This window comes from Heloderma suspectum, chromosome 4 (genome assembly GCF_057233095.1).
Source record: "Heloderma suspectum isolate Gila_16-S chromosome 4, 16-S_ref, whole genome shotgun sequence".
Classification (NCBI taxonomy): domain Eukaryota; kingdom Metazoa; phylum Chordata; class Lepidosauria; order Squamata; family Helodermatidae; genus Heloderma; species Heloderma suspectum.
The window spans coordinates 232,698,475-232,723,186 of NC_139461.1; the positions used below are offsets into that span (position 1 = coordinate 232,698,475).

The 24,712-nt window shown below is 44.8% G+C and overlaps 1 protein-coding gene across 1 annotated transcript; it reads right to left on the reverse strand.

Moving 5' to 3' along the window:
- Positions 1-3,390: 3,390 nt before the first annotated feature.
- LOC146348218 (vitamin D3 hydroxylase-associated protein-like) lies at positions 3,391-24,324 on the reverse strand. Its single transcript, XM_084848280.1, has 15 exons — positions 24,075-24,324; positions 20,020-20,133; positions 18,689-18,832; positions 15,981-16,114; positions 14,522-14,728; positions 11,492-11,532; positions 9,564-9,688; positions 9,031-9,156; positions 8,746-8,843; positions 7,731-7,830; positions 7,471-7,514; positions 5,470-5,509; positions 4,891-4,999; positions 3,927-4,072; positions 3,391-3,828 (listed from the first exon to the last, which is right to left on the reverse strand). Exons 1-15 carry the CDS (start codon positions 24,282-24,284, stop codon positions 3,700-3,702), a joined length of 1,767 nt encoding a protein of 588 aa, XP_084704406.1. The 5' UTR covers positions 24,285-24,324; the 3' UTR covers positions 3,391-3,699.
- Positions 24,325-24,712: the final 388 nt, after the last annotated feature.

A 24,712-nucleotide genomic window follows, 5' to 3' on the forward strand; every position in this document is an offset into this window, starting at 1 on the left:
AGGAGCTGGTGCTATTTAAGCAGTAGCTACTGAGCTATTATTAAACATTGGAGCCCTTCAAAATTCATGCTTTGGCTCCTCCCAAGGCATTCCACAACCTGACCTTTAATCTGTTACACAGCAACTTGATTAGGGATGTCTTCAGAACAGCCTAAACAATTTCCAACATTTTATTTATTTATTTATATATTTATTTAATTTCTATACCGCCCAATAGCCGAAGCTCTCTGGGCGGTTCACAAAAATGAACGTGGCCACGCGGCAGCCTCGAGGCGCTCCCATGCGGAGGCGCGCAGCCTGAGTGTCGCGGCCGCCGCGCCCGTTCCCGGGGCCCCTCGAAGTGGGGCGGGGGGCGTCGGAACAGGTGCGGCCGGCTCTTCGGGAAGGGCCCCGCCACTCCTCCTTCCCGGGGCAGGTGGAGGCTGGTCAGCCGCAGGAGGAGGGACGGAGTTCGCTGTTGCCCTGGCCGGGCTGCCGGGGAGCCTCCCGCCTTCGCCGCCCGAGCGCCTGCCCGGGGCTTCTCGGAGGGAAGCACGGGCCCAGCCTCTCTGCGCCTGCCATAGTCCTGGCGCAGGCGCCGCGTGCCTGGGGGCCCGGGAACGTGCGGCGCCCTGAGCCCCAGGCCTTCCGCGCAGGTAGAGCCCGCCGTGTGCAGCGTTCTTTTCTTAATGTTAACTAGAATATATGTATCTAGCAACTAAACCAATTGTCTTTTCTTGTTTTAGTAGCAAAATATTCACTATTATGACAGCACAGAGACAGTAGTCCAGGAGTCCCCAATGCTTTTGGACTTGTGGGCACTTTTGGGAATTGGATAAACTGCTGTGGGCACCACCACAAAATGGCTCCCATGGAGGATCTAGTCAGTCACATAATGGCTGCTGTGGGGGCCTGGCTAGTCAAGAGGTGTGTGTGTGTGTGTTAGGTGGGGGGAGAAATAGCAAGACTAGAGCCTGGGTGGGAAGGGGAATTGTAAAGAATTGCTTCCCGGCCCACCCAATGTTCTTCCATCCACACAGACCTTTTCCCTTTCCTGTCTCTCCACTCCCAGCCTCTGGCCTTGCCGTTCCTCTTTCCAAGCTATTTTTCTCCCTTCCCCATCCCTATCCATCTTCTTTCTCTCCCTTCCTAGCCCCTAGGCTTCTTCTTTCTCTCCCAATCACCCCCTTATCTTGCTCTTTCTCTCAACTCCCAGCAGTAACCTCGCTCTTTCTCCCCTTTGCCTTGCTTTCTTTTCCTGCCCTCTGAACAATCGATCAGCAGCAGGTTCAGGAACAGGAAGGAAAACCTGGCAACCTAACGGCTTTAAAGCATTTTTGAAGGGGGCAGAGAGTGAAGAGCTGTGAGGGGGCCCTTGGAGGGGCCTGTGGGCACTGTGGCGCCCACAGGTGCCGTGTTGGGGAGTCCTGCAATAGTCCATGTAGTTAGAGTCTATAGCAAGGGTAGGCAACCTTTTTGCCCTGCAGGCACATTTGTCATTTTTTCGGGCCTGGGGGCACATTTGGGCCCACGGGCATTTATTTTAGGGATTCTCTCTTTTCTTGCCCCTGCTCCCCTTTGTTGGATCCTCTATTTTCTCTACACTGTAAGGCTCAGCTAGGGGTCTGTGTGCACGCACACATACACACACACATATGCAGAGAGTGTCACTGTCTGCTTTGTGCTCCATAGGGTCCCCCACACATTGGTGCAGCTAGGGCTATACCTTGGGGCCAAAGTCCAGGGCTGCACAGCACAGCCCTGCCTCTCCCCAAATGACCACCCAGAGAATGTTGGGGACTGTGGCAAACAGGCCCGGCCTCAGCCCCTGAGCTGACATGGGCATGCCAGGGCCCTCCAGGTCTGATGCTGCCTGCATTTTCTGAAACACTGTAGCCAGGGGGCAGCCGACTGCATGGCTTCAGAAGCTCGTTATGTTAGATAATCAGATGTTTTTCTACAGCAGTGCTTATTCCCAAGTAAATGTGTTTAGCATCCAGGTAGCAGAAGCAAACTCCATTCCTGTAGTCCTGATGGTTCTATGATTTTAAGTAAGTTTAAAATGCAAAAATGCACATGCCCAGAGTAGTTCTTATGAGGGTTGGCAAACTGTTTTTTGTTTGTATGTTGCTCTAACATACTTACTCTTGTGCACTCCTTGGAAATGGTTACACGACAGGCGGTATACGAATACTGAAAATAAATAATGTAGCAGAAGTGTTGGGGAAGGAGAAGGGGGATGGGGGGCGGAAGACCATGAACTCCAGGGTCTAAAATTCCCTAGCTGTCTCACTGACTCCCACACCTGCTCCTTTTTGTCATTTTTACTCACAATCCACTCTTCTGTGCAGTGTACAGCCATTGATTCTTCCCAGACAAAAAGAATCGGGAGAGTGTGTGTGTGTGTGTGTGTGTGCGTGTATAACCCAGCTGAAGATGCTTCCATGTTGTCACCTGCAAAAGTGGGGTGGGGGTGGCATTACCTCAGTCAGCCCAACCTGAAGCAGAAGAAACTCCACATAAGTGAGAAGGCCTGTAGCCTGGGATTTATTGACTGAGTTTTGTCCCTAATTTACAGTACACGTTGGGCCCCTAAAATAAAAGAACTGAATAGGATCTCCTTGATGTGAACTCTTATTAATGAAGTTGTACGAGTTGGGAAATAATTTGTTATAAAAGTTTAAACAGCATTCAAGCCTACAAGTCTACATTTATCGTTATTTAAAATACCGGGTGGGTGTGAGGTATGTTTTGTTTTATAATGTAACAGTGGAGATTACCTCAGTCAGCCCAGCCAGGAGCAGAAGAAACTCCACATAAGGCAGAATTTCTTGATAGACTTTTGTCCCTAATTTACAGATTACAGGGCCAAATTGTGATCTGTACATTGTTTTTGTGTGTAAATAGTTTTTAGGTCCTCAGGACCTGGATGGCTTACCATCACTGACACAATTAAGAATTCTGCAGTGTATCAGAAGATTCTAATATCAGGCCATCCATCCATGAGCTGAAGCTGAACTGAATCTGGGTCATACAAGACTATGATCCTAAGCATACAAGCAGATCTGCAAAAGAATGGTTGCGGAAGAAGGAATTACGTGTTTTAGAATGGCCTAGTCAAAGTCTAGACCTAAACTCCATCAAAATCTTGTGGCAGGACCTGAAGCAAGCTGTTCATGCAAAGAAGCCCTCAAATGTCACTGCACTGAAGCAATTCTGTAAGGTGGAATGGGTCAAAATTCCTCAAAACCGATGTGAGAGACTGACCAACAGTTATCAGAAACGCTTACTTGAAGTCATTACTGCTCAAGGGGGTGCCACCAGGTCCTGAAACTAAAGGTTCACATACTTTTTCACACATGGATATTGAATGTTGAATCAGTTGTGGATAAATAAAGGTTGAAAAAGCATCACGTTTCTGGGTCACATTTATTCAGGTTATCTATTGTTCCTTATCTAGCGTTATGGGGTTATATTAAGATCTAATAACACTTTAGGTTGGAAATATGTGACAATCCTAAGGGGTTCACAAACTTTTTCTTGCCGCTGTACCTTCCCTTTGGGTATGATGAGTCATATTTAACAAATAACTGTGCCCTAAACTGCATTTTACTTTAGAGATATGGCATGCCCAGTCCCTCACTGTGCCCAGTTGTATCGTTTTATTCATTTCTATTGCTGCTGTAACAATACCAGATCATATTGTTGATCTGTAACAGATCATTGTTTTGCTCTCCTCTCACGGGCAACAGTCTCCACCTCCTTCATGAGCCGAAGGCACAGCTCCTCCTGCCAAGACAAGGCCACACACTGGACAGCCACAGGGAGCCCCACGGCGTCTTTAACAGCCTGCAGACAGAGGGGCAGACAGAAGGAGACAAACAGCATTGCCAAGGTGCAAGAGAAACGGAGAGAGGCAGGTAATTCTTTTGCTAATGGTCACCGACCTCTTTCAGGCGCTTATCCCAAGGGTCGCCATAATGCCCTCTGTAATGTTTAAGCTCTTCTTCATCAGCCTGAGTAACGGTGGTGACTGGCACAACCCCAGCAGGAAAGTTCAGGACATTATATAAATTGGTATAGGACGTAGCAGCTGAAAGAGCAGAGAAGCTATAAATGAAAAGACTGAGATTTTTCCAATTCAAGAAAGACGCCTTTGGTTTTTAGAATAATTTTGTAGAAACCCATCGCTGACTGGTTTTTCTTCTTTACCTTTCATAAACTGAAACCTCAGCCAGTGACTTTACAGAAGGGGAAGATAATGTAAGGCTTCTCTCTTATATCCAGACTTTCTCCTGGAAAATCACTCCTCTGTTTCTCAAAATGGACTAACCCAAGGGAAAGTCACTACACGGTGGGAAAGCAGGCCCATGTTGGCAGGGGTAAGGCTTTGACTGGGCTTATATAGTTTGGTGGGCTTTGTGGTACTCCTCAATCTCTAAGCTTTCAGAGAACAATCCCCATAACATTTCCTTCTTTGTTGCTTGCTAGTTCCTCTGGAGCTGGTTGCTGAATTAACTGATGCCGCATGTAACATAAAACTTGATACAACAAAAGAAGAACGCTCCCACCCACCCCCCACCCCCACCAAACAGACAAGAAAAACCAGTGATTTATTTATGTTGTATAAAGGTACATTGCTCATGGATCAAAACCTGAACTGCTCAGCTTCGCCATATGCTTCCATTTAGTTTTCTTATTTAAAAAGATTTAAAACTAAATGTGTTCTGTACATTTGTGGACCTTTTGTCATCTTGAGCCAGGCCTTTTGCCAGCATGTGGCAGGTGAAAAAGTGGCTTCCATCTTATTACAATTCAAAGGAGTGGGTATTACAATTCAAAGGAGTGGGAGATGGGCATTTCTGCCAGTGCTATGGAAAAACAAAAACAAAACAGGGATAGAGATAATACCAAAGAGCTTCCCGGGGTAGCCTTCATTAAAAGCTGGACCCAAAGCAGGACAGAGGATGACATCCAGCTTCAGCTTCCGCCATTCGGCAAGGAATTCTCTACGATAAGTCTGGAGAGAGAGTTTTGGTGAAGTTGGAATACAGAGAGATTCATGATCTCTCCCCCCCCCCCCCGCCCCCTATTCTTATTAGTATATTCTATTGCCACCTAGTGGTCCTTTCAGACACACACATCACAGCCTGCCAGAGTATGAATTACACACACTGGCTTTCAAGTACGGAGGGTGCATTCATGTATTTTAGAAATGGAATACAATAGGAAATACACCATGTGCCATTCATACTTGGGCAACACATGCATTTCTATTCATACCCTAGTACAAGAACGTCTAATGCAATGGGGCCTTTAGAGCTGATTTCTGTATATTCTTGTTCTAAAAGAAGATCCATTTCCATGTCAAAATAGTATACATTGTGCACAGATTATAAAAAGCGGTAATCACTGACTGGATGATTAGATGACAGCTCATCATTTGAAGCCTCAGTGGCCCATTGGCAGTTTACCAAGAACATAACTCACCTCCACTGCCACATGATGTTTCCATAGCTTTTTTGCTGACCTGCAACATTGAAATAATTAAATAACAGAGTGCTAGTCAAGAATGCTGCTTACAGTATGTCCGCATGAGTGAAACTTCATGGGCTTGTTGCACGGCAGCTCTACATCCATGTGCAGTCAGTCAAGTGATGCCATCTGCACTGTGCTGCCAAGTGTTTTTGGCCATGTGCTGATACACAAATACCAGCTTTTTATAAGAGACTGCAGCAGGGTGGAGTCAATCACTGCATGGGAGCTGGAGTGATATGGAATCGGGACTTCCTGCCCTGTACCTTATTGTGAGGCTATGCACAATAGCCTCACCGTTTATGTATCCGCTGTATGCATCGCATTCTATATTTCCACTGTAGGCATCACTAGTGGTGTGAGTGTGGATGGGTTTCAGCAAGTCTGAGCTATGGAGTACTGGGGGTCCCAGAAATCCTGCCATAAGCACTGCTGGAGACTGGGTGAGTTCCTTACAGAGTTCCAGAGTATGGCTGTGCAGAGACAACCCCCCCCCCCCCCCGATCCGCCTTGGAGGCCACTTTGGGGCTTCCAAGGAGGGCCTGATCCGCTTCGGGCTGACTCAGGGGGCCCCTGACCCACTTCAGTCTCTGGAGCCAAAGCGCGATTCGGATGGCCGAATCCCACTTTGCCCCCACCGAATGCCCCCGCCGCGCAGTGTGAGCCTCCAGCAGCTTACCTTGGCCCTTGGGACGCATGCTGGCAGCCACCTTCTTGTTCCAGGGAGTTGCCATGGCCATGGTGACTCCCTGTATTTCTGGAAATACGTTAACGCTGTGTGCTTGATGGCCTCCATTTGCGCAGGATCTATTTCTGGAAATACAGGGCGTCGCCATGGCTATGGCGACTCCCTGGACCAAGACGATGGCTGGTGGCGCATGTCCTGAGGGCCCAGGCACGGAGCTGGCAGCGGCAGCCGTCGAGCAGCTGGGCTTCTGGATCCCTCCGAAGCAGGCCACAGTGCTTCAGGGCGACCCCACGCACTTTGTGCCCTCGCTTCGTGTCAACCTCACTTTGGAGGTGGCCGAAGCACCCCGCTCCGGCTTGGAGTTCAGGCTTCGAGCTGAAGCACTGCAAGCACAGGGCTAGTCCAGAGCCAGAAACAGCGCCAGCGGTTGCAACATCCTGTGGAATACCCGTTCCAATAGCTCAAAATACCCGTTACAACATTCTTTGGAAATGGCAAGCTAGTGGTCAGTTCACGCAGCAGCCTTGCACCATCAGCAATAAGACCGCTACTGACTTGTGAGCTGACGTCTAAAGGGCAGGACAGTAACAGAAAGCATCCGCGGGGTGAATCAGTAACTGGGAAAATGTATATAAAGTACACATAGCAGAAGTCTGAATCGGAGTTGCCAGGACATCAGAAAGGTGCACATCTTGGGACCCCACAATGTCCAGAACAAAGTCTCACTGAATGGGGTTTGGCCTCCCGCTGTAGTGGGTGGTGCGTATGACTGGATGGGGACAACATTTCATCTCTGTACCGGTTTGAATTTAAATGCAATTTCTATATGCACTCTTTGTGAACTAATACATCAGATTAGAAGAGCTCTTATGGGCAGCTTGATTACTCCAACTCTTTTGAGATCCTTGGTCTGATTGGGACTGATCACACAGCTTTGTGGTTTGCATTATCAAGTGGTTTGCATTATAACCTCTGCAAACCACACCACAGGAAAGGCATGTCAGTGTAGCAACTTAGCTATTTACATACTACATTAGGTTGCCAACACTACAGGGACAGATAGGATATGAGACTATCCAGATTTCCTTATCCGTAATCTAAATCTTTGTATTCTATGACTAGAATGAAGCTATTCCTTTCATCATATGCAAACATACAACCTAGTCGGAGGACACTGCTTTTGTTTTCATAATTCCTGTATGATGATGATGGTTTACATTCTGCAGAATTGTCACTGATGACCATTTTTGAAACCAGTCATTCCTTACCCAACTCCACATAGTGCGTTGAGATCTCTGGCAATCCGAGGGTACTGGGAGAGAAACACACAAATAAATGTTTCCATTGGGAATCCAACAGTCACGTCATTTTCTCTTTAGTGGCAAGTGTCGTCAGTAGCGAGCTTACCCCCAAGCACACATCCTCTGCCTTGCTTTGGCACATTCATCTTCACTCCACCCCCACATAGAGCCTGTCAGCATCTTTCAGCATTTGCTATGACAATGATATAAGTCAGCCAAATCCTCACCACAGGTTTAAGGATGAATGCCAAAATCCTCTTCAGTAGAGTGGGAAGCCTGTAACAATTAATCTGGGATTTCAAATTTGGATCGACAATGTCTCCTTTGCTGGGAGATGAAAGGAGAAGAAAGCCATTTTTACAATCAACAATTCAGAACTGCCAAAAGAAACTCATTGCTTTGGACCAGCGCTGGCTGAACTCGTAGAAATAAAAGGAGTAAGAATTGTTCAGGAGGCTCAACTCTAATATGTAGAGCAGCACATTTTCTCTGCAGTTGCATGACTCTGCCAAGGAATGCAGAACCAGGCAAAGAATTTGAGTTCCTGAGAATTACACATTGTAAAGTGTCTCAACTGGAATGAACTTGGACTAATGCTCCTTTCATTTTCTAGCTTATAGACCCATGTAGGGTAGGGCCCGTAGCTCAGTGGTAGAGCACATGCTTTGCGTGCTGAGGTTGCTAAGTTCAGTCCCTAGCGTCTCCAGTGAAAAGGTGCTCAGGTAGTATATCTGGGAAAAGCCTGAAAGCTTGGAGAGCCTTTGCCAGTCCTTTGTTAGATAGATCAGGGGTGCGAATGTGTGTCCCTCCCACCCAGCCAACATAGCCAATTGTGAGGGATGATGGGAGCTGCAGTGGAGGGTCACACATTCCCCATCCCTGAGTTAGATGCAGCAAGCAATAGTCTGATTCCGTGTTAGGGCCCGTAAGTTCCCACAGTTGCCCAACTTCATGTCTTCAATGTTCTTGAAGCCGAAATTGGTTCATCCTCCTGGGTGCATTTTCCTATGTGTTTCTTACAGTTCTCAGTTTTTTAATCAATGGATTTTTATTAATATTACATTTTTCTCCCGAGCTTTTCCTTTATCAGTCTTATTAATACTCCAATTAAAATACATTATTCATTAAGACACTGACTGATGTCACCAAAGCTATTGTACGCATCAAGCTCTGCCACTGTAGGACTATAGTAGAAGAACCATCAAGCCCCAGCCATGTTCAAAGAGCAGGTGGTCTACTTACAACTTGTCCAGTAAATTTGAAGCTCCGTCAGAAAAGAGGCCTCTGGTGAAGAGCTCATCTACTACATATTTAAGGTGAGGAGGAACAAAGGGGATGAGCTGCATGAAAAGGATAATAGTTTAAATTTAATAGCAACCAAACCAATATGAGCTGCATAGAAGGATTGTGGGCAATGCAAATCAGAAAGTTTTTGTGGCATGCCCATGACGGTTGGTGTACAAGTGTCAGAAATGGGCACACACTTCTAGGCTAGAACAGAGATTAAGGAATTAAGAAAAAATGTACTGTATGCCCTGCTGTCTGGAGAAGATGTTTGGTTTCCCGAACAGCTCTCCTCATGCTGGGAGATGGCTGGAAATATCCATCATCTTCGTAATATCCAATCCGGAGGGGTTTTGAGCTGGTGTAAATCTGGAAGAAGACAGTAGGAAGTGTTTATTTACTGAACTGCTGAAGGAGCTTTCACAGCTCAAATCAACCGTCTTACTGCTTTATGCAATGGGATACTTTCTCCAGTAGCACTCAATAGATTTATAAGGTAACAATATAGATAAAAATGTGACCTAAAAGTTAACTTACTGAGATAACTGAGTTAACTCAACAACACTAGCATGAACTAAGAATTGAAGATCTGATGATCTTTTCATGAAACAGTCAATGCTTCCATGAATTCAGAACTGTATCAAATCATCTATACTCAAGAGTACAATCATTATATAAAATATTCAAAAAAGAGAGCATCATTCATAATTGATAATGCTTGTGCTGTCCATGGTGCTGAACCTCTCAGCCATTCCCTCCTCCCCACCACCAATTACCTCCTCTTTGAATGGCATTGGAGGTACTGAAGGATCCAGGCAGAATAACTCATCACATAAGAGAGCCTTCATACACAGAGCCAGGCTGTCCACATCTCTTGCCATTGGGCCAATTGTTGCTGAAACTGCAAAAGAAATTAAGAAACTGTGTGTGCTTTTCTGACTTTTGACTATTCTTCAGTAGCCAAGACAAGGGGAAGGACCAGAACTATGTGGTAGGTTACATCACTGGTTAAAAGGATCAGGTGGCAGTTGATGGCAAGGACCCTGCTGGAAACCTACTGCCCAGCAGAACTAGGCTAGATGGACAAATAGTCTGATCGGGCAGCTTCATGTGCTCCACAGAAAAATCATTCTGAAGTCTCTCAAAATGACTTTAATGGAGTCAAGGATGCAACTCTCGCTGACGCACAATCAAATTCAGTCTGGGTGGGATACAGCTGCAAGTCTTGCCTTCATTCCAGAAGACCAGTCTTTATGTGCATCATGTTCTCCATCTAAGAGGCTCATATAGTGCAGGGGTAGGCATAACCAATGCTAAGGGATGATTGGAATTGCAGTCCATGCCTGACATACTGGCTCCCTGGCAGCACTGCATCCAAACACTAATCAGAGTATAAGAATGGCTTAGCTTTAATAATGTAACTCCAGCACGTGACTGGAGGCCATTCTCTGGGCACATCTGCCCCCAAAACTAATGCTTGTGTTGGTTTAAAAGAAGCCACTGCACTATTTTAAAAAAAAGCTAATGTCACCACCAATGGGGTGCTGCCTCAATGTTTAGCAAATACAGGTAATTGCTCCAATACAAGAAGTATCAGACATTATTACATGTTTCTTGCTAAGTCATCTGGAGGTTTTGACAGCGATATGAGCATATGCTGGTGACACATAGCTCTACCTCTGTCTCCTACCTACAAATTCCAAGAAGGTTGCAGAATTCTTGAACATGGGCCTGGGGGTGGCCTGGGATGGATGAGGGCAACATACTTAATTCAGTCAACATGGAACTGCTGTGCATAGGGAAACCAGCTGATCTGGGGAGAAGGGTCCACTCCCCTTGAAGGACCACGCTTGCAGTTTCAAGGCTCTTATGGACTCAGCACTATCTGCAGAAGCACAGGTGGCTGTGGCGGCAGGACTGCCTTTTGCCAGCTGACACTGGCATGCCAGCTGTGACCCTACTTGGAGAAAGTTGATCTAGCTGCAGTCATACAAGCACCAGTTACATGCAGACTAGACTATGGTGATAAGCTCTACATAGGGCTACCTTTGAAGACAATCCAGAAACATCAGCTGGTGCAGAATGCAGCTGTTCAGATGCTCATTGGGGCCAGATGGTCAGAACATATTGCACCGATTCTGTATCAGCTGCACTGGCTGCTAGTGCATTTCTGGGCCCAATTCAGACTGCTGGTTTTGGCCTTTGAAGCCCTAAGCAACTTAGGGACAGGATAGTCAATGGAGCATGTGCACCCATATGAACCTGCCCATGCTTTAAGCTCAGCACTGAAGGTCCTACGTGTTGGGCTGCCTTGGAGATCAATTAGAATGGCAGGCATGAGTGGCAGGGCCTTCCAGGTAGCAGTCCCTACGTTACAGAACTCCCTCCCTGAGGGATGTGAGCTTGCCCCCCTCAGCTGCAGTACGTGAAAAGGTCTTGAAACCCCACGTTTTTAATAGCTTTTAAATTGATGAGCTGTTTTATTGATGTGGGAAATGGCTCCGGGAAATGTTTGCTTTCATACTGGCTGACATACATTTTAATGTATTGTTTTGCTGTTTCTGTATATTAAAACTTTATTATAATATTTGATTATTGTACTTTCATTTTTATACTTATTTTGTTCATCCCCTTAGGTGGACTTGGTCCAGAACAGTGGTTTATAAATAAATGCATAAAATTTGGATGGACACAACGTACTTACCTGACTTCATGCCTGCTATAGGGCTAGCAAGGCCAACGACACTGAGGAAAATTAAACAAGACAAAAATGTATCAGCTATCAACACAATGGAAGACAGCAACCATGCTTCACCTGCAAACCCCATGCATGCATTCAGGTCAGGCAAGAGGAACAGGAGCACTGCACGGTGGCTGCGTGGTTTGCCGCATATTCATTGACAATGTTGAAACGATGAAAAAAATAGCCAGGTCTAGGTTCGACTTTTCCACAGCTGTATTCCAGGACTGGTATACCAAGGCAAAATCGCCCTCGTGGCGAGCCCTTGCAGATGGCCTACACGTGGCTGAAGTGCTCCAAGAATCAAGACTGGTGTGTAACTCCTCCGCTAAGAGCCAAAGCATGTGTTACTTTAAAAATGTAGCAAGGAGCTAGATCTTCTTTTCTTTTTTTATTCTAGAGTAAGCACAAGATCCCAATCTGGATCCCTAACCGGGCTGTGGGATGGAGGGAAGGAGGGCTTTAAACCTTTCCCTTCTGCTGAAGTCCCAGTCTGTATCGGGTCCCCGTGCCTTCAATATATATTGCAGAATAATGACTTTAATGGATCACTGTTTGGAAATATAAATTGCAGACACAGGGACCCAGTCCAGATTGGGACCACAACAGTATGTCGGTAAAGATTAAAGGCACCTTACCCCCCCAGTCCATATCGGGACACTGCACTTACTCTAGACTAAAAAAAGAAAAAAGAAGTGGCTGCTTTAAAGTAAGGTGTGCTTTGGATCTAAGATTGTAAAAAATCCTAGTTGTGCTTCTTCACAAGGTATACAGTATAGACATTATAGTTTCGCCTACAATGGAGTAACAATTCATTCATGCAATGCTAAGGATTTATTTGCCAGATAGCAAATGTACCATTGGAGCAATAAGTTTGACATGAGACGTAACAACATCTCATGAGATGTATTTAAACAAAACCTTTACACAGATTAGGCAGCCAAGGTGCAACCTCTATAAAGTGAATACATGTATAACAAAAAAGTCATGTTCTAAAATGCCAATGCATTTGACTAATGAAGACTACAGATATAAAGGTTGTCATTCATTTTATAAATTTTGAATTTGAAATTTCCATAATTCAATTTATTTTATTTATTAAATTTATTAATCGCCCATCTGGCTCTTTAAATATCAAATTTAGATTTAGGCACAATTCATTTTAGAATGATGACAGAGATTGTTGTTGTTGTTCAGTCGTTAAGTCGTGTCCGACTCTTCGTGAACCCATGGACCATAGCACTCCAGGCCTTCCTGTCCTCCGCTCTCTCCCGGAGTGTGCTCAAGTTCATATTCATTGCATCGGTGATGCTATCTACCCATCTCATCCTTTGCCGTCCCCTTCTCCTTTTGCCTTCCATCTTTCCCAGCATCAGAGTCTTTTCCAGGGAGTTTTCTCTTCGCATTAGGTGGCCAAAATGTTTGAGCTTCAGCTTCAGTATCTGTCCTTCCAATGAGCAGGCAGGGTTGATTTCCTTCAGGATGGCCTGAGTTGACCTCCTTGCAGTCCAGGGGACTCGTAAGAGTCTTCTCCAGCACCACAGTTCGAAAGCATCGATTCTTCGGCGCTCAGCCTTCCTTACAGTCCAGCTCTCACAGCCATACATTGCTACTGGGGAAACCATAGCTTTGATTAGACGGACCTTTATCGGCAAGGTGATGTCTCTGCTTCTTACTATGCTGTCTAGGTTTGCCATAGCTTTCCTCCCAAGGAGCAAGCGTCTTTTAATTTCATGGCTACAGTCACCATCTGCGGTGATCTTGGAGCCCAAGAAAATAAAATCTGTCACTGCTTCCATTTCTTCCCCTTCTATATGCCAGGAAGTGATGGGGCCAGATGCCATGATCTTCGTTTTTTTAATGTTGAGTTTCAAACCAGCTTTTGTACTCTCCTCTTTCACCCTCAGCAAGAGGCTCTTTAGATCTTCTTTGCTTTCTGCCATTAGGGGGGTATCATCTGCGTATCTGAGGTTGTTGATAATTCTCCCGGCAATCTTAATTCCAACCTGTGATTCATCCAACCCGGCATTTCTCATGATGTACTCTGCATATAAATTAAATAAGCAGGGTGACAATATACAGCCTTGTCATACTCCTTTCCCAATTTGGAACCAATCGGTTGTTCCATGTCCGGTTCTGTTGCTTCTTGGCCCTCGTACAGGTTTCTCAGGAGACAGGTAAGGTGGTCTGGTACTCCCATCTCTTTTAAGAATTTGCCACAGTTTGTTGTGATCCACACAATCAAAGGCTTTAGCGTAGTCAATGAAGCAGAAATAGACATTTTTCTGGAATTCTCTTGCTTTCTCCATGATGCAGCGAATGTTGGCGATTTGATCTCTAGTTCCTCTGCCTCTTCGAAACCCAGCTTGTACTTCCGGTAGTTCTCGGTTCACATACTGCTGAAGCCTAGCTTGTAGAATTTTGAGCATCACCTTGCTGGCATGTGAAATGAGCACAATTGTACGGTAGTTCGAACACTCTTTGGTGTTGCCCTTCTTTGGAACTGGAATGTAAACTGGCCTTTTCCAGTCTTGTGGCCACTGTTGAGTGTTCCATATGTGTTGGCATATTGAGCGTCCGTCTTGGGTGGCCCTGCACGGCATAGCTTATGGCTTCACTGAGTTACGCAAGCCCCTTCGCCACAACAAGGCAGTGATCCATGAAGGGGTGACAGAGATTACTGATGTTTTAAAAGAAGTTCCACATAAATTGTTAAACATCATGTATCAATTCTAACCAAAATAATAAAAATAAATACAAATCTAGTAATAGTAAAATATTGACAATAAAATTAGTTGCAATCTAATGATCTCAGGGCATGAAATTCGGAATATTTATCACAGTAAAAAGAATACCAACATTTGATTTGTGAATTCAAAAGCACTTTTTGTTCCAGCTGAAATGAAACACCTCCCACGAATGCTAGGAAAACAAATTCCATTTGTGTTCAGCTGTTTGGCTATTTGTCAATCCAGTGGAGATTCCAGGACCTACCTCAGTCTAGAGCCCGTCGGCTTGAGTCCACAAATCCCACAGAAGCTGGAGGGCAGGCGAATGCTTCCAGCAACGTCTGTCCCAAAGCCCAAGATGGACCCTCCTCCTGCAATAAGCGCCCCTTCCCCTCCAGAAGATCCACCAGGACTTTTCTTGTGGCTTAGGGGGTTTAGTGTCTGACCGAAGATTAAGTTGCTGCAGTCAATGCTGAGCGAGACAGAAGATTGATTGGCCATTAATGTTTTGCATCAGCAAACAAAGCAGGGAACAATAGGTCAAGAATGAAATGGCATGGAAGTAGCATCAAGAGAAAAATAGAAGGAAAACAGGTAAAATGTGCATGAAGGGCGGGGGGGAGGTCACATAGAGTAATGCAAGATAAGAATATACAAACTGCTGCACTGAATCAGGCCAAACAGTCAGCTAGTTCAACACTGTCCACGATTGTGGCCATTTAGATGTCCCAGAGAAGCTCTCAGGAATGGTGTGAGAGATGGCCATGCCTAGTTTTGACCCCTGCATCTGATATTCAGGGATCTATTTCTTCTGAACATAGAGGTTTCATTTAGCCATCATGAATAATAGCCAGACTTGATCTTCACATGCTGAAGAATGACGTGAGAGAATCCTAAGGTAGCAGAATCAACTGTAGCACTTAAGACTGCTGGCATGGGATCCCATAGTTGTATACTCCCAAATATTAAACAAATGAATTACCTGCAGGGGAAAGCTAGCACACCAGGGAGAAAGTTCTAGCCCATCCTACTCCCTCTGGTGCTAGTTTACACATGGGGGAAAGCATCCAAAATGGCATTACTCATCTGCAGTCACTGATTTGACCCCAATGCTGCTACACATGTAGAACAGATCCCACTGACCAACACATGTTCCATAGAGTTGTCTTCTCCTTTTTAAAGCATCTAAGCTAGTGGCTACTGTCAGAAAAAGTTCATCTGCCCCTACAGATTCTGGCAGCAAACTCCCTACGTTAAATGATGCGTGCAAAACACTTATTGGTCTGGTATCCACGTAGTGTCCAGCAGTGTGCTAACACCAGCACTACTGACATTGTGCTAGCATAAAATCAACATGTGCACAATGTAACCAGCACAACAGGAAAAACTGGTGATTTGCTGCCAATCGCCCCTTTTCCCTGTTGTGCTGGCTATGTTGCACATGCGTTGGTTTTACGGTAGCTCAGTGTCAATAGCACTAGTGAGAGCACACCACTGGATTCTTTTCATCAGAAGACACCAAATTCTAGTGCTTGGAGAGGAAAAACAGAGTACTTTTTAAAATAACTTTAGTCACATTCTTCAAAATCTATCAACCTCTGCATGTCCCTGTTGGTGTTTCTTTCCTGCATCAAAAAGTCCTAGCTTCTCAAGCTTTTGTTAACTCCTATGTGGAAAGAGGGCAAGAGACAGTGATTTGTAATAAAGAGAGAGCCAAGAGATACTTTATCATGCTCTGAGGGATGTTGGTTTTCACAAACGGGATTGCCCCCTGTTTCTTCAAAACCTTCACAATCACGCTGTCATCTTTTTCCACTTGGCTGAGAAACTGCACCAAACCACCCGTAGAGATGTGGTCCTTTGGGAGAGAAAACACAGCTGGTTTGACATGATGCGACCAATGAGTCTCAAGCTATCAGATTTTGCCCACCAAGAGCAAAACAATTAAGCCTTGTTTGTAAAACAGAAACAGTAAAGAAAAAAATGCAACCCTCCTTGATGAAAAGGAGATTAACCCTGATGGAAAGGAACTGTACAAAATGAAGGTATCATTCACGTAAAGATACCCTTCCTGCAGAATGGTGTCTCGAAAGGGAGATGCTTAGGGGCCAATTGTCATCTAATGCCCAGATGTAAAGTATTTTAGGAAGTTTTTAGTGCACTGATAGAGCTGCCTTCCCCAGCCTGGTGCCCTCCAGATGTTTTGGACTTCAACTCCTACCAACCCCAGCCAACATGGCCAATGGTCAGGAGTGCCTGGAGTTGTAGACCAAAGCATCTGGAGGGCGCCAGGTCAGGGAAGGCTGTCACAGAGCATCTCCCTATGAAGAAGCCATACTTCATACTGCAAATATTTATTTATTTATGTATTTATTTATACTACTTATATACCACTTGATATCCTAAATACACTGAGGGCCACATCACGCATTATAAATTAAAAGTTTATGCCATCATTGAAGTAGCAACATGTGTCTATTTACGTAAATGTGTGTGTACCCAGGGCTGGCCCTCTTATGAGGCCGGGTAAATCCTCCGCTCAGACAGCAGATCGCGCTCCCCTGCCCAGCGGGAGGGCTCTTGCGGGCACTACCACCACTGCAGTACAGGAGGAGGCTGCTGGGGCGGCTATGATGCCAAGGAGCAGGCAACAGCACGCATCCTTCCACTTCAGCACTGTGTGTACCCAGAGATCCAGATACGAGGAACACGTGCTACAGATCCTTGGCCAAACACAACTTCCTGTCATGTGTACATGCAATGGTGAATGTGTGCATATGAGTGTCTGAGGCAGGATGCCAGGTGTATAAACTACACGCATCATCTTGGAAGTCAGGAGCTGCAGTTTGCCACTGCTCTCTAGCACATATGCAATGCATACTGATGGACTACGACAGCCACTTCAAATACAATGATATCCACTTTCTGTCTGTAACGTACGAAATAGCTATTAGGATATATGGCTTAATAATAGCTGTCTATCCTAGTGGAGTTGTCTTTGGTGAGAGTAAATGCCAATGAAAGTTTGTTTGAAATTTTATTCCTCATTTGCACATGGACACATTCCACGCGTGCAAAAACAAAAAATGCCCTGCAGAATATGCAGCTTATTACTTTCAATGTCCATGCATAAGTGGATATCAGAGAGCTTCGGCTATTGGGCAGTATAGAAATGAAATGAATGAATGAATGAATAAATAAATGTCTAGTTTCTTTACATTCCTGACTGAGAGGCTACATTGATACCTTCTACATCCCTACCCACTAGACGAATTGGGGGGGGGGGTGCCTAGAGCTGAGGAAAATGTCTTATATTTCTATTTCCAAAACAGCTAATAACTCCCATGATACCCAAAGTACAGAAAACAATGTTGGCATGGCGTGAAAGATCTGCTGCTGCTTGTATCTGGAGGAGGGGAAATAGGTACACATGTAGACATTACATTACATTTCAGATCATTTCCCAGCATTGGTATCAGTAGCCATGAATGAAAAAATATTATTGCCCTTGAACATAGTCACCCATGTTGAGTGAGAGTGATGAGAGTAAGATGGCTTGTTTCATTGTTGTAACCACCTTGAGGTTAAAAAGGTTAAATAACAAAAAAAAAGTAAAAAAAATTTAGAATGGCTTCTTGAGGGTTTTTTTTATTGTAGCACCTGACTGCTGTTCCCAAATAGAACCATTTCAACACTGAAATATGCGTGCAAAGCATCTGTATTGAGAAGACCCATCCAAGATGTATCCATGTAACATGCACTCCAATCTAGGTAAGTCAGCACACACATAACCACAAACATATAATCATGTCCACAGAACTGCATGTACGCATTACATTTGAAATTGGATTTGGGCCATACTGAACTCCATTTAATTTATCTGCCTTTTCTAGACTTCCTCAATGACCAGACCAGACCAGACCTTAGCTGAAGCTCCTAAAAACCCTTGATTATGTTACTCCATCTCTTTAATCAGCACAGCCTCTGACACATTAGATGCTTCCAGAAAAAGCTTTTATTGTACCATCACTAGAGATATGAAGGCCTGATGGGGAAAAAAGGGAAAATGGGGGGAAACCAGAACAATTAAGAAAAAAAATGTTCTCTAAACATTAAAAAAAACCCTTGGAGGAGACATTTTTCCTCGGTTTTTCTGTTTTTTCCCCATTGGGGGTTTGTGTGTCCAGGCCTTCATATATCTAGTCATCGCCCTTCCTCATGCACGGAACAGTACAGGGGATCCATAGAAGGCCATCTTCCACTCATAACCCTCCCATGTTTCCCCAGTTCTTCCATCTTTTTTCTTACCCATTAAAGCAGAAAAGATGGAAGAGCTGCAAAATCTCTTTTGATTGTTAGCACTAGGAGCCCATAGACAAAGCACCACAAGATAAGTGGTGATTGAAAGCATTTAAGGGTAAAGAAAGAGCACCTTGCATCCAATGTGGTCTTTAATGCTGATGGGAACCCCATACAGCAAGCCTTTCTCCTTTTGCTTTTTCACTTCCCGGAGCTGTTCCTCACACCCATGAATAAAATCTGTTACACAGTTCACATCCCGGGTCACTTCAAGAGCCTTGCAACAGGGGAGGTGGTGTCAGGGAGAAAAAAAAGACAGGTGTCCATTAAAAAAGAAAAAGGGATCCTTGCTGCAAGTCCAAAAGGTTAGCATTGTCAAATATTCTGGACAGTATGACATTCTTATTTTCTATGCACAGCACAACTCAGTTTAGTAAACAAATGAATAAGCCTAACTAACATCAGATGCTGCATATCTTGCTACCGGTCCATTAAGCCTTGAGTCAAAGGATACCCTAATTCCTGATTGTTAGCTATGCTGGCTGGAGCTGATAGGAGCTGAAGTCCAAAATATCTCAAGGTTACCAGATTGGGGAAGGTTTTTCTAGGCTAACCTTTCCAACAGAATATACTGAACAATTCTCTTTTGACAGGAGGTGTCCAGGAGCACCACAATCTTGCTACTGGATATTTCTGCTCTGCATGCTTGGGATCACCCTATCTTTCCATGTGGTGTTTGTGCAAGAAGGTTACTACACATAGTCAGTCAGCAGTTACCTTGCTAATATTTTCCACTTCAAATATAGTTGCTACGTGCATACTCCTGCAGGTGCAACAACAGAGGAGCATTCAGCATCTAAAGAAGTATAATATTTTTAAATATATATTGGGTTGGATCCAGACTTAGTCATACTTCAAGCAGATGCATTGAAATCTATGGGACTTAAGTTAGCAATAATTAAAGTCCCATTTATTTAAATAGGTCTACTCGAAGTATGTTTAAGTCGGGATCCAACCCATTGAATTTTTCCAGTAACACGTTACTGCTGTCTGACAGTTGGGAAATTAAATATCTCTTCAACAAAAAGGCTACCCCCTGAAGAAAGATGTGTAGATGGATCCCTGGGACAAAACAAGCAACAGCTGCCCATTTATTTATTTTATTTAAGTATTTACAACTTTTGTACGGCGCTCCCCATCTAAAACAGATTCAGGGATGGTAAACATAAGGGGTACAATAGTAAAAAAAGATGAAAGATTAAAACACCATATTAAAATTATTAAAAACAGAATGCCAATAAAAAACGTAGCTGGTAATTTAAGGAATGCTTCCTGGAACAGAACTGTTTTCAGTTTTATGCATCTGGTGCATAAAAAGTATAAATCCTCTGACACTTCAGTTGAATAGAAACACAGCAGATGGCTTCCTGTTAAAGCAGTACAAATAACCACTGTTACACTCACCCTCTTTATGTAGGTATACAGGACACTCTCTGGAGAAAGAGACCCCTCCCTAAGTTTCTCTGCCAGTTCTGCTAGCGACAGGGACAAGATCAATTCTGACTGGACTTCAGGGTTCTGCAAGTAGAGGCATCTGTGTCATAGGAAGAAATGATATCTTCAGGCACTGAGAGCAGCCCTGAATTATGAAAATTAGTTAGACCACAAGGTCAAAATGGTGAAACCAGGACAAAAACCTATCAGATCTCTATTTTAAACGGTTGTCTCCCAGATCTATCATGAAAAAAGACAAAAACAGGGGGGGAAGGACCAGAACCTTCTTATATGTAAATATTACCTCTAACTGTGAATTCAGGTGACTGAGTGCTGATTAGTTTGGAAGCCACCTCAAAATATAGTAGCAATTTCTACATTCTCAGGGAACTTCCTATGCATGCAGAGGTACATAAGTTTAAAGTCCCTCAAAGCAGTCAGACCAAGACCTTTGAGGATCCACACTTACCCCTCACCTTCAAAGAAATAATCTACACAGTTCCTTGGAGTCCTGCCCTAGCGCGCTCCTGGGGGGTGGGGATACACTTCTGTCCTAAGGCCCCTCTTGTATCAAGAATACAGAACTTGGAAGCTGCAAGGAACATCCACATGCTGTCATTAGGATGCAGATTTCCCAGCAGGGCAATGAAGTAGTTGGTGCTGCCGTTTTAAAGTGTGGCTTGTGTTGCAGTCAGCAGCATTGATGCTGCTGCCTAAAGTGCAACTTTGCTCCCGTTTCACCCCTTTCTAAACTCTTGGTCTTGCTAAAATGAGCATGCATGGCAACCAATGGGAGCCTCAAGCTATGCTGGGATAGTAGCCAAATTGGTTAAAATCCAAACTGTACTTTGGAGGATCGTAGACAAACCCTGGATCTGCACATTGTTCTCTTTCTGCTCCTTGGCCGGATTATGAACCCTGAGTAAGTGAAGCAGTTACAGGACCAGCACCATCAGCAGTGGCTGGGAAGCAGCCTCCCAGATTTTCACGTGCTTAGGCAGGGAATAAGCTGCCCCTGAGCTGAGGTTTCAAAAGAGGAGATCTGCCCTTTAGGAACTAGCCCAGGGGTAGACAACTTGTCAGCCTAAACACCTGGAGGGTCACAACTCCCATGATCCCTCACTATTGCCTGTGCTGGCTAGTGCTGATGAGAGGTGTAGGCCAAAATATCTGGAAGGCCACGAGTTGCCCACACTGGACTAGCCCCGAGCCCACTTCTCCAGACATCCTTTTGAGGTGGCTATGGATAGACAGCACTTAGAATTGGAGCAGTCTGGGGCTGGTCTGACAACCTTGTGCACCTGGATTTTGGGTTCAGTAGTGAAAACTAGCTTCTTCTAAGCCTTTAGGAGTCACCCAGTAATACATGAAATACACAAGAAAGTTCCACTAAACGTTAAAGACATTTCTTAGCATCACCCCAAAGATTCAGATGTCCCTCCTCAGTTGCCCTTACTACAGCATCATCTTTAGCCTCATTTAAATGCTGCTCGCATTCCACGAGGATGGACACTACACTGTCCATTGTGAAGCCACTAACCTGAATCCTAGCAAGAAAACCCTTCCTGCAAGCAAGTGTACAGAAAGTATCAGACTAAGCTCCTGGTTATCAGGACTGCATTTATAAACATGTCAAGCAGACCTTGTGTTACCGTGCCCCCCTGCCCATCACGTCATACCCAGCTCAGAAGCGCATGCAGACATGTACACATGTAGGCCTCCAGGGGGCACCACATGCTGGCTGTCGGAATTTGTCCTCCTGCTGCATTCTTGCGCCTAGAGACAGAGCGCACCACGGGGAGAGGGTGCTTTACACTTCAACCAGGGGAGATTAGCTATTGAACACAGACCAAGATTTGAATTAAAAAATATAGGATACATTGCAAAATATGCAATGTATCCTATATTGCATATTTAATATGTAACTTTATTACAGAATGGAGAAGCAGCTATTACCCCCCCACACACACACACACAAATAATGAGAAAATGTGCGTGCGTGCGTGCGTGTGAGAGAGATTAGTGTGCGTAAATTTGCCTATTCCAGAGGAGGATGGATTTGAATGAAACTGAGGAATGCTGTAAGTCTCACTTCCACGTTCAGGGGGTTCTCCCTCTGTAATTCTGCGATAGGAAGCTTGGGGCTAGCAGGGTCTTTGCACATCCCTTTAACCTTTGCATGTTCGAAGGCTTCCATTGATTTTTTTACCTGGTGAACCACCTAAAATTAATCTCTGGCAGACCTCATGGCCAAAACATCTAGCCAAATGTTTCCACTTTTCTATTGCCAGCCACCCACCCTTTTTTTTACTACTTAGCCCGATGAAGGGTTCTGGAGAACACTTCGTGGCATTTTGGTTGGTCCTAATAAAGGTATTGCCCAAGTCTTCTTGCCCTGGATGATCCTAAATTCTTGCCTAGTCCGCCTTCTGGGACAAAATGGAGATTCTAGACTCAGGGTGTGTGCGTCATACCTCAAAAACAACTGTGCAACTGAGCCCCTTGGAAAGAAACCTGAGAATAAATCCATGCCAGGGGGTGGGGGGAGACAAACTTGGGCCACCCAATTAGTTAAATTAGCGAAGCAGCCAAGATAATCAAGAACCTCCTGAGTGGTTAATCATCCTGGATCAGTTTCTAAAACATATTGAACTCTCATATCCCAGAAGACAGTACAAGAACCTTCCAATGAACAGTCCTGACAGGCAACAGAATGAGTTGAAATATTACTGGAATTTGCAGCCTGTCTGTTTAGAATCCTCCATCCATTCCTATGGGCTACAAGCAATCTCTGTTACAGCAAAACTGCAAGAGGGAAGCTGAACTGTCTCATTCCAATACGTATAAAGTTTCAATATTCGTGTTGCTAAGCTGAATGCTTTTGAGGCGTTGAGCTCACGTCTGTCTCAAAAGCACATTATTGACTTGAACCAGGCACTGTGCAAACGGGCTGTGGCTACCAAGTGGCAGAAAGTGGTTTGCACACACCTAGCACAGGTTATTATTATGTGACATGCTCAAGTGCTGAGCCACAGCAATAAAAGGGAAAAGAGTTTCCATGGCTGAATTCCGGTGGCTGCTACTTCGAAGCAAACCGAAACGTGGTAGAGCCTGAGAAGGAAGGATGCGACATACGTAGAGGAGTAGCTGCTCCCCTGAAGGCCAAATCCACGTGTTACGATATCAGGTAGAGGCCCCTTAAAATGCAGGTATCTCCATACAGTGAGCTGTTCACATGAAGTGGCTCAGCTAATTTTTTCCCCATACTATTATAGGCCTGATTTTTAAAATCTCTTCCACGTGGCAGCAGTTAATGTGTATTCCCTCAGGTAGCATCCTCCATGGTATATGAAATATCCCCTACTGGTTAACAAAAACAGCACTGCTGTCAACACCTGGCATCCTAAGGTAACTGCAAGGGGCCCAGTGCCATGGCCAGGTCCACCACTGAAGCCCACCTGTGGCTCCCCTTCATAATATTTTTGCCCCAGAGCCACCATCTTAATTTCCCACAATGTCCTGGAATGAGGCTACAGTGGGGGCAAGTAAATGGTGACTAGACTCAGTGCCTGGCACTATTCAGTGCTGCATGGATGGCTGATGCTCCTGGCTGCTGCTATCTGCTACTGCTGCCAGGTAAGCCCACCAGGGCTGACAAACGGAAGAGGCCACCAGGTGGGTCTTTGTCCTCCTGCTGCATTCTTGAGTCGCCTCAACCCTGGAGCTGGCCCCATGCACAAAGATTTATTCAACCACTTACCGCAAGACTGAGCACACAGCACAGAAAGTAAGCCATGGCAGAGGTGTCATGCCCAAAGATTCCAGGAAGAGTTTAGTAATACAAAACAGATCTATGACATTGAACTCCATAGTATAAAGCAAAAAGTCCATGATCACTAGCAAAGCTGACCCTGGTTCCATCAATCAGACATGATTACAGCTTAAAATGTAATCATTTTAATAAGTAGTACTCAGAGCTCCCTTGAGGACAGGCCTCCATAACAGCCCACCCCTGAGAAAGTCACCTTCAGTTTAAACGTCCAAACCACTTTTTCCATTTGTTCCAGGCTGTTATCTCGCCACCGCCTGGCCTCTTCCATCCTCCTCTGGATACCTCTGCATTGCACCCATTTCCACAGCACAACTGCCACGGCTGAGCCACAGGCAACAGCAAGAGCAGCCTGAGGATTTATTCCATCCTTGGGCAGGATCTCTCCCAGCTTTTCTTGGATCATGGCAAAGACTTCTCTCTGCCTTCCCAGCTAGGCTGTCTCTGAAACTGGTAGGAACAGGGGCTATTTAAGCAGTAGCTACTAAGCTATTATTAAACAGAGCAGACCTTCAAGATTCAAGCTTTGGCTCCTCCCAAGACATCCCACAATCTGACCTTTAATCTGTTAGACAGTAATTTGATTTATAATTCCCAGCAATTTGCTTAATATCAAACAGAATACACATTCCAGCAACTAAGCCAATAGTGTTTTCTTGTTTTATTTGAAAAATATTCATTATTATGCTAGCACAGAGACAGTAGTCCATGTAGTTCGGATCTATAGATTGCAGGGCTCAGCTGGGGTGTGTCTGTGTGTGCATGCACATCCACACGCACACATGTACACATGCACAGTGTGTCACTGCCTCTTTGTTCCCTCTCACAGTGGTG

Coding starts and splice junctions, on each gene's coding strand:
- LOC146348218 (XM_084848280.1), bottom strand. CDS start 24,284: ATGATCCAAGAAAAGCTGGGAGAGATCCTGCCCAAGGATGGAATAAAT. Junction 16,115..18,688: donor AAGACCACATTGGATGCAAG/GTGCTCTTTCTT, acceptor TCTCTCCCAAAG/GACCACATCTCTACGGGTGG. Junction 5,510..7,470: donor AACGCACTATGTGGAGTTGG/GTAAGGAATGAC, acceptor TCAATGTTGCAG/GTCAGCAAAAAAGCTATGGA.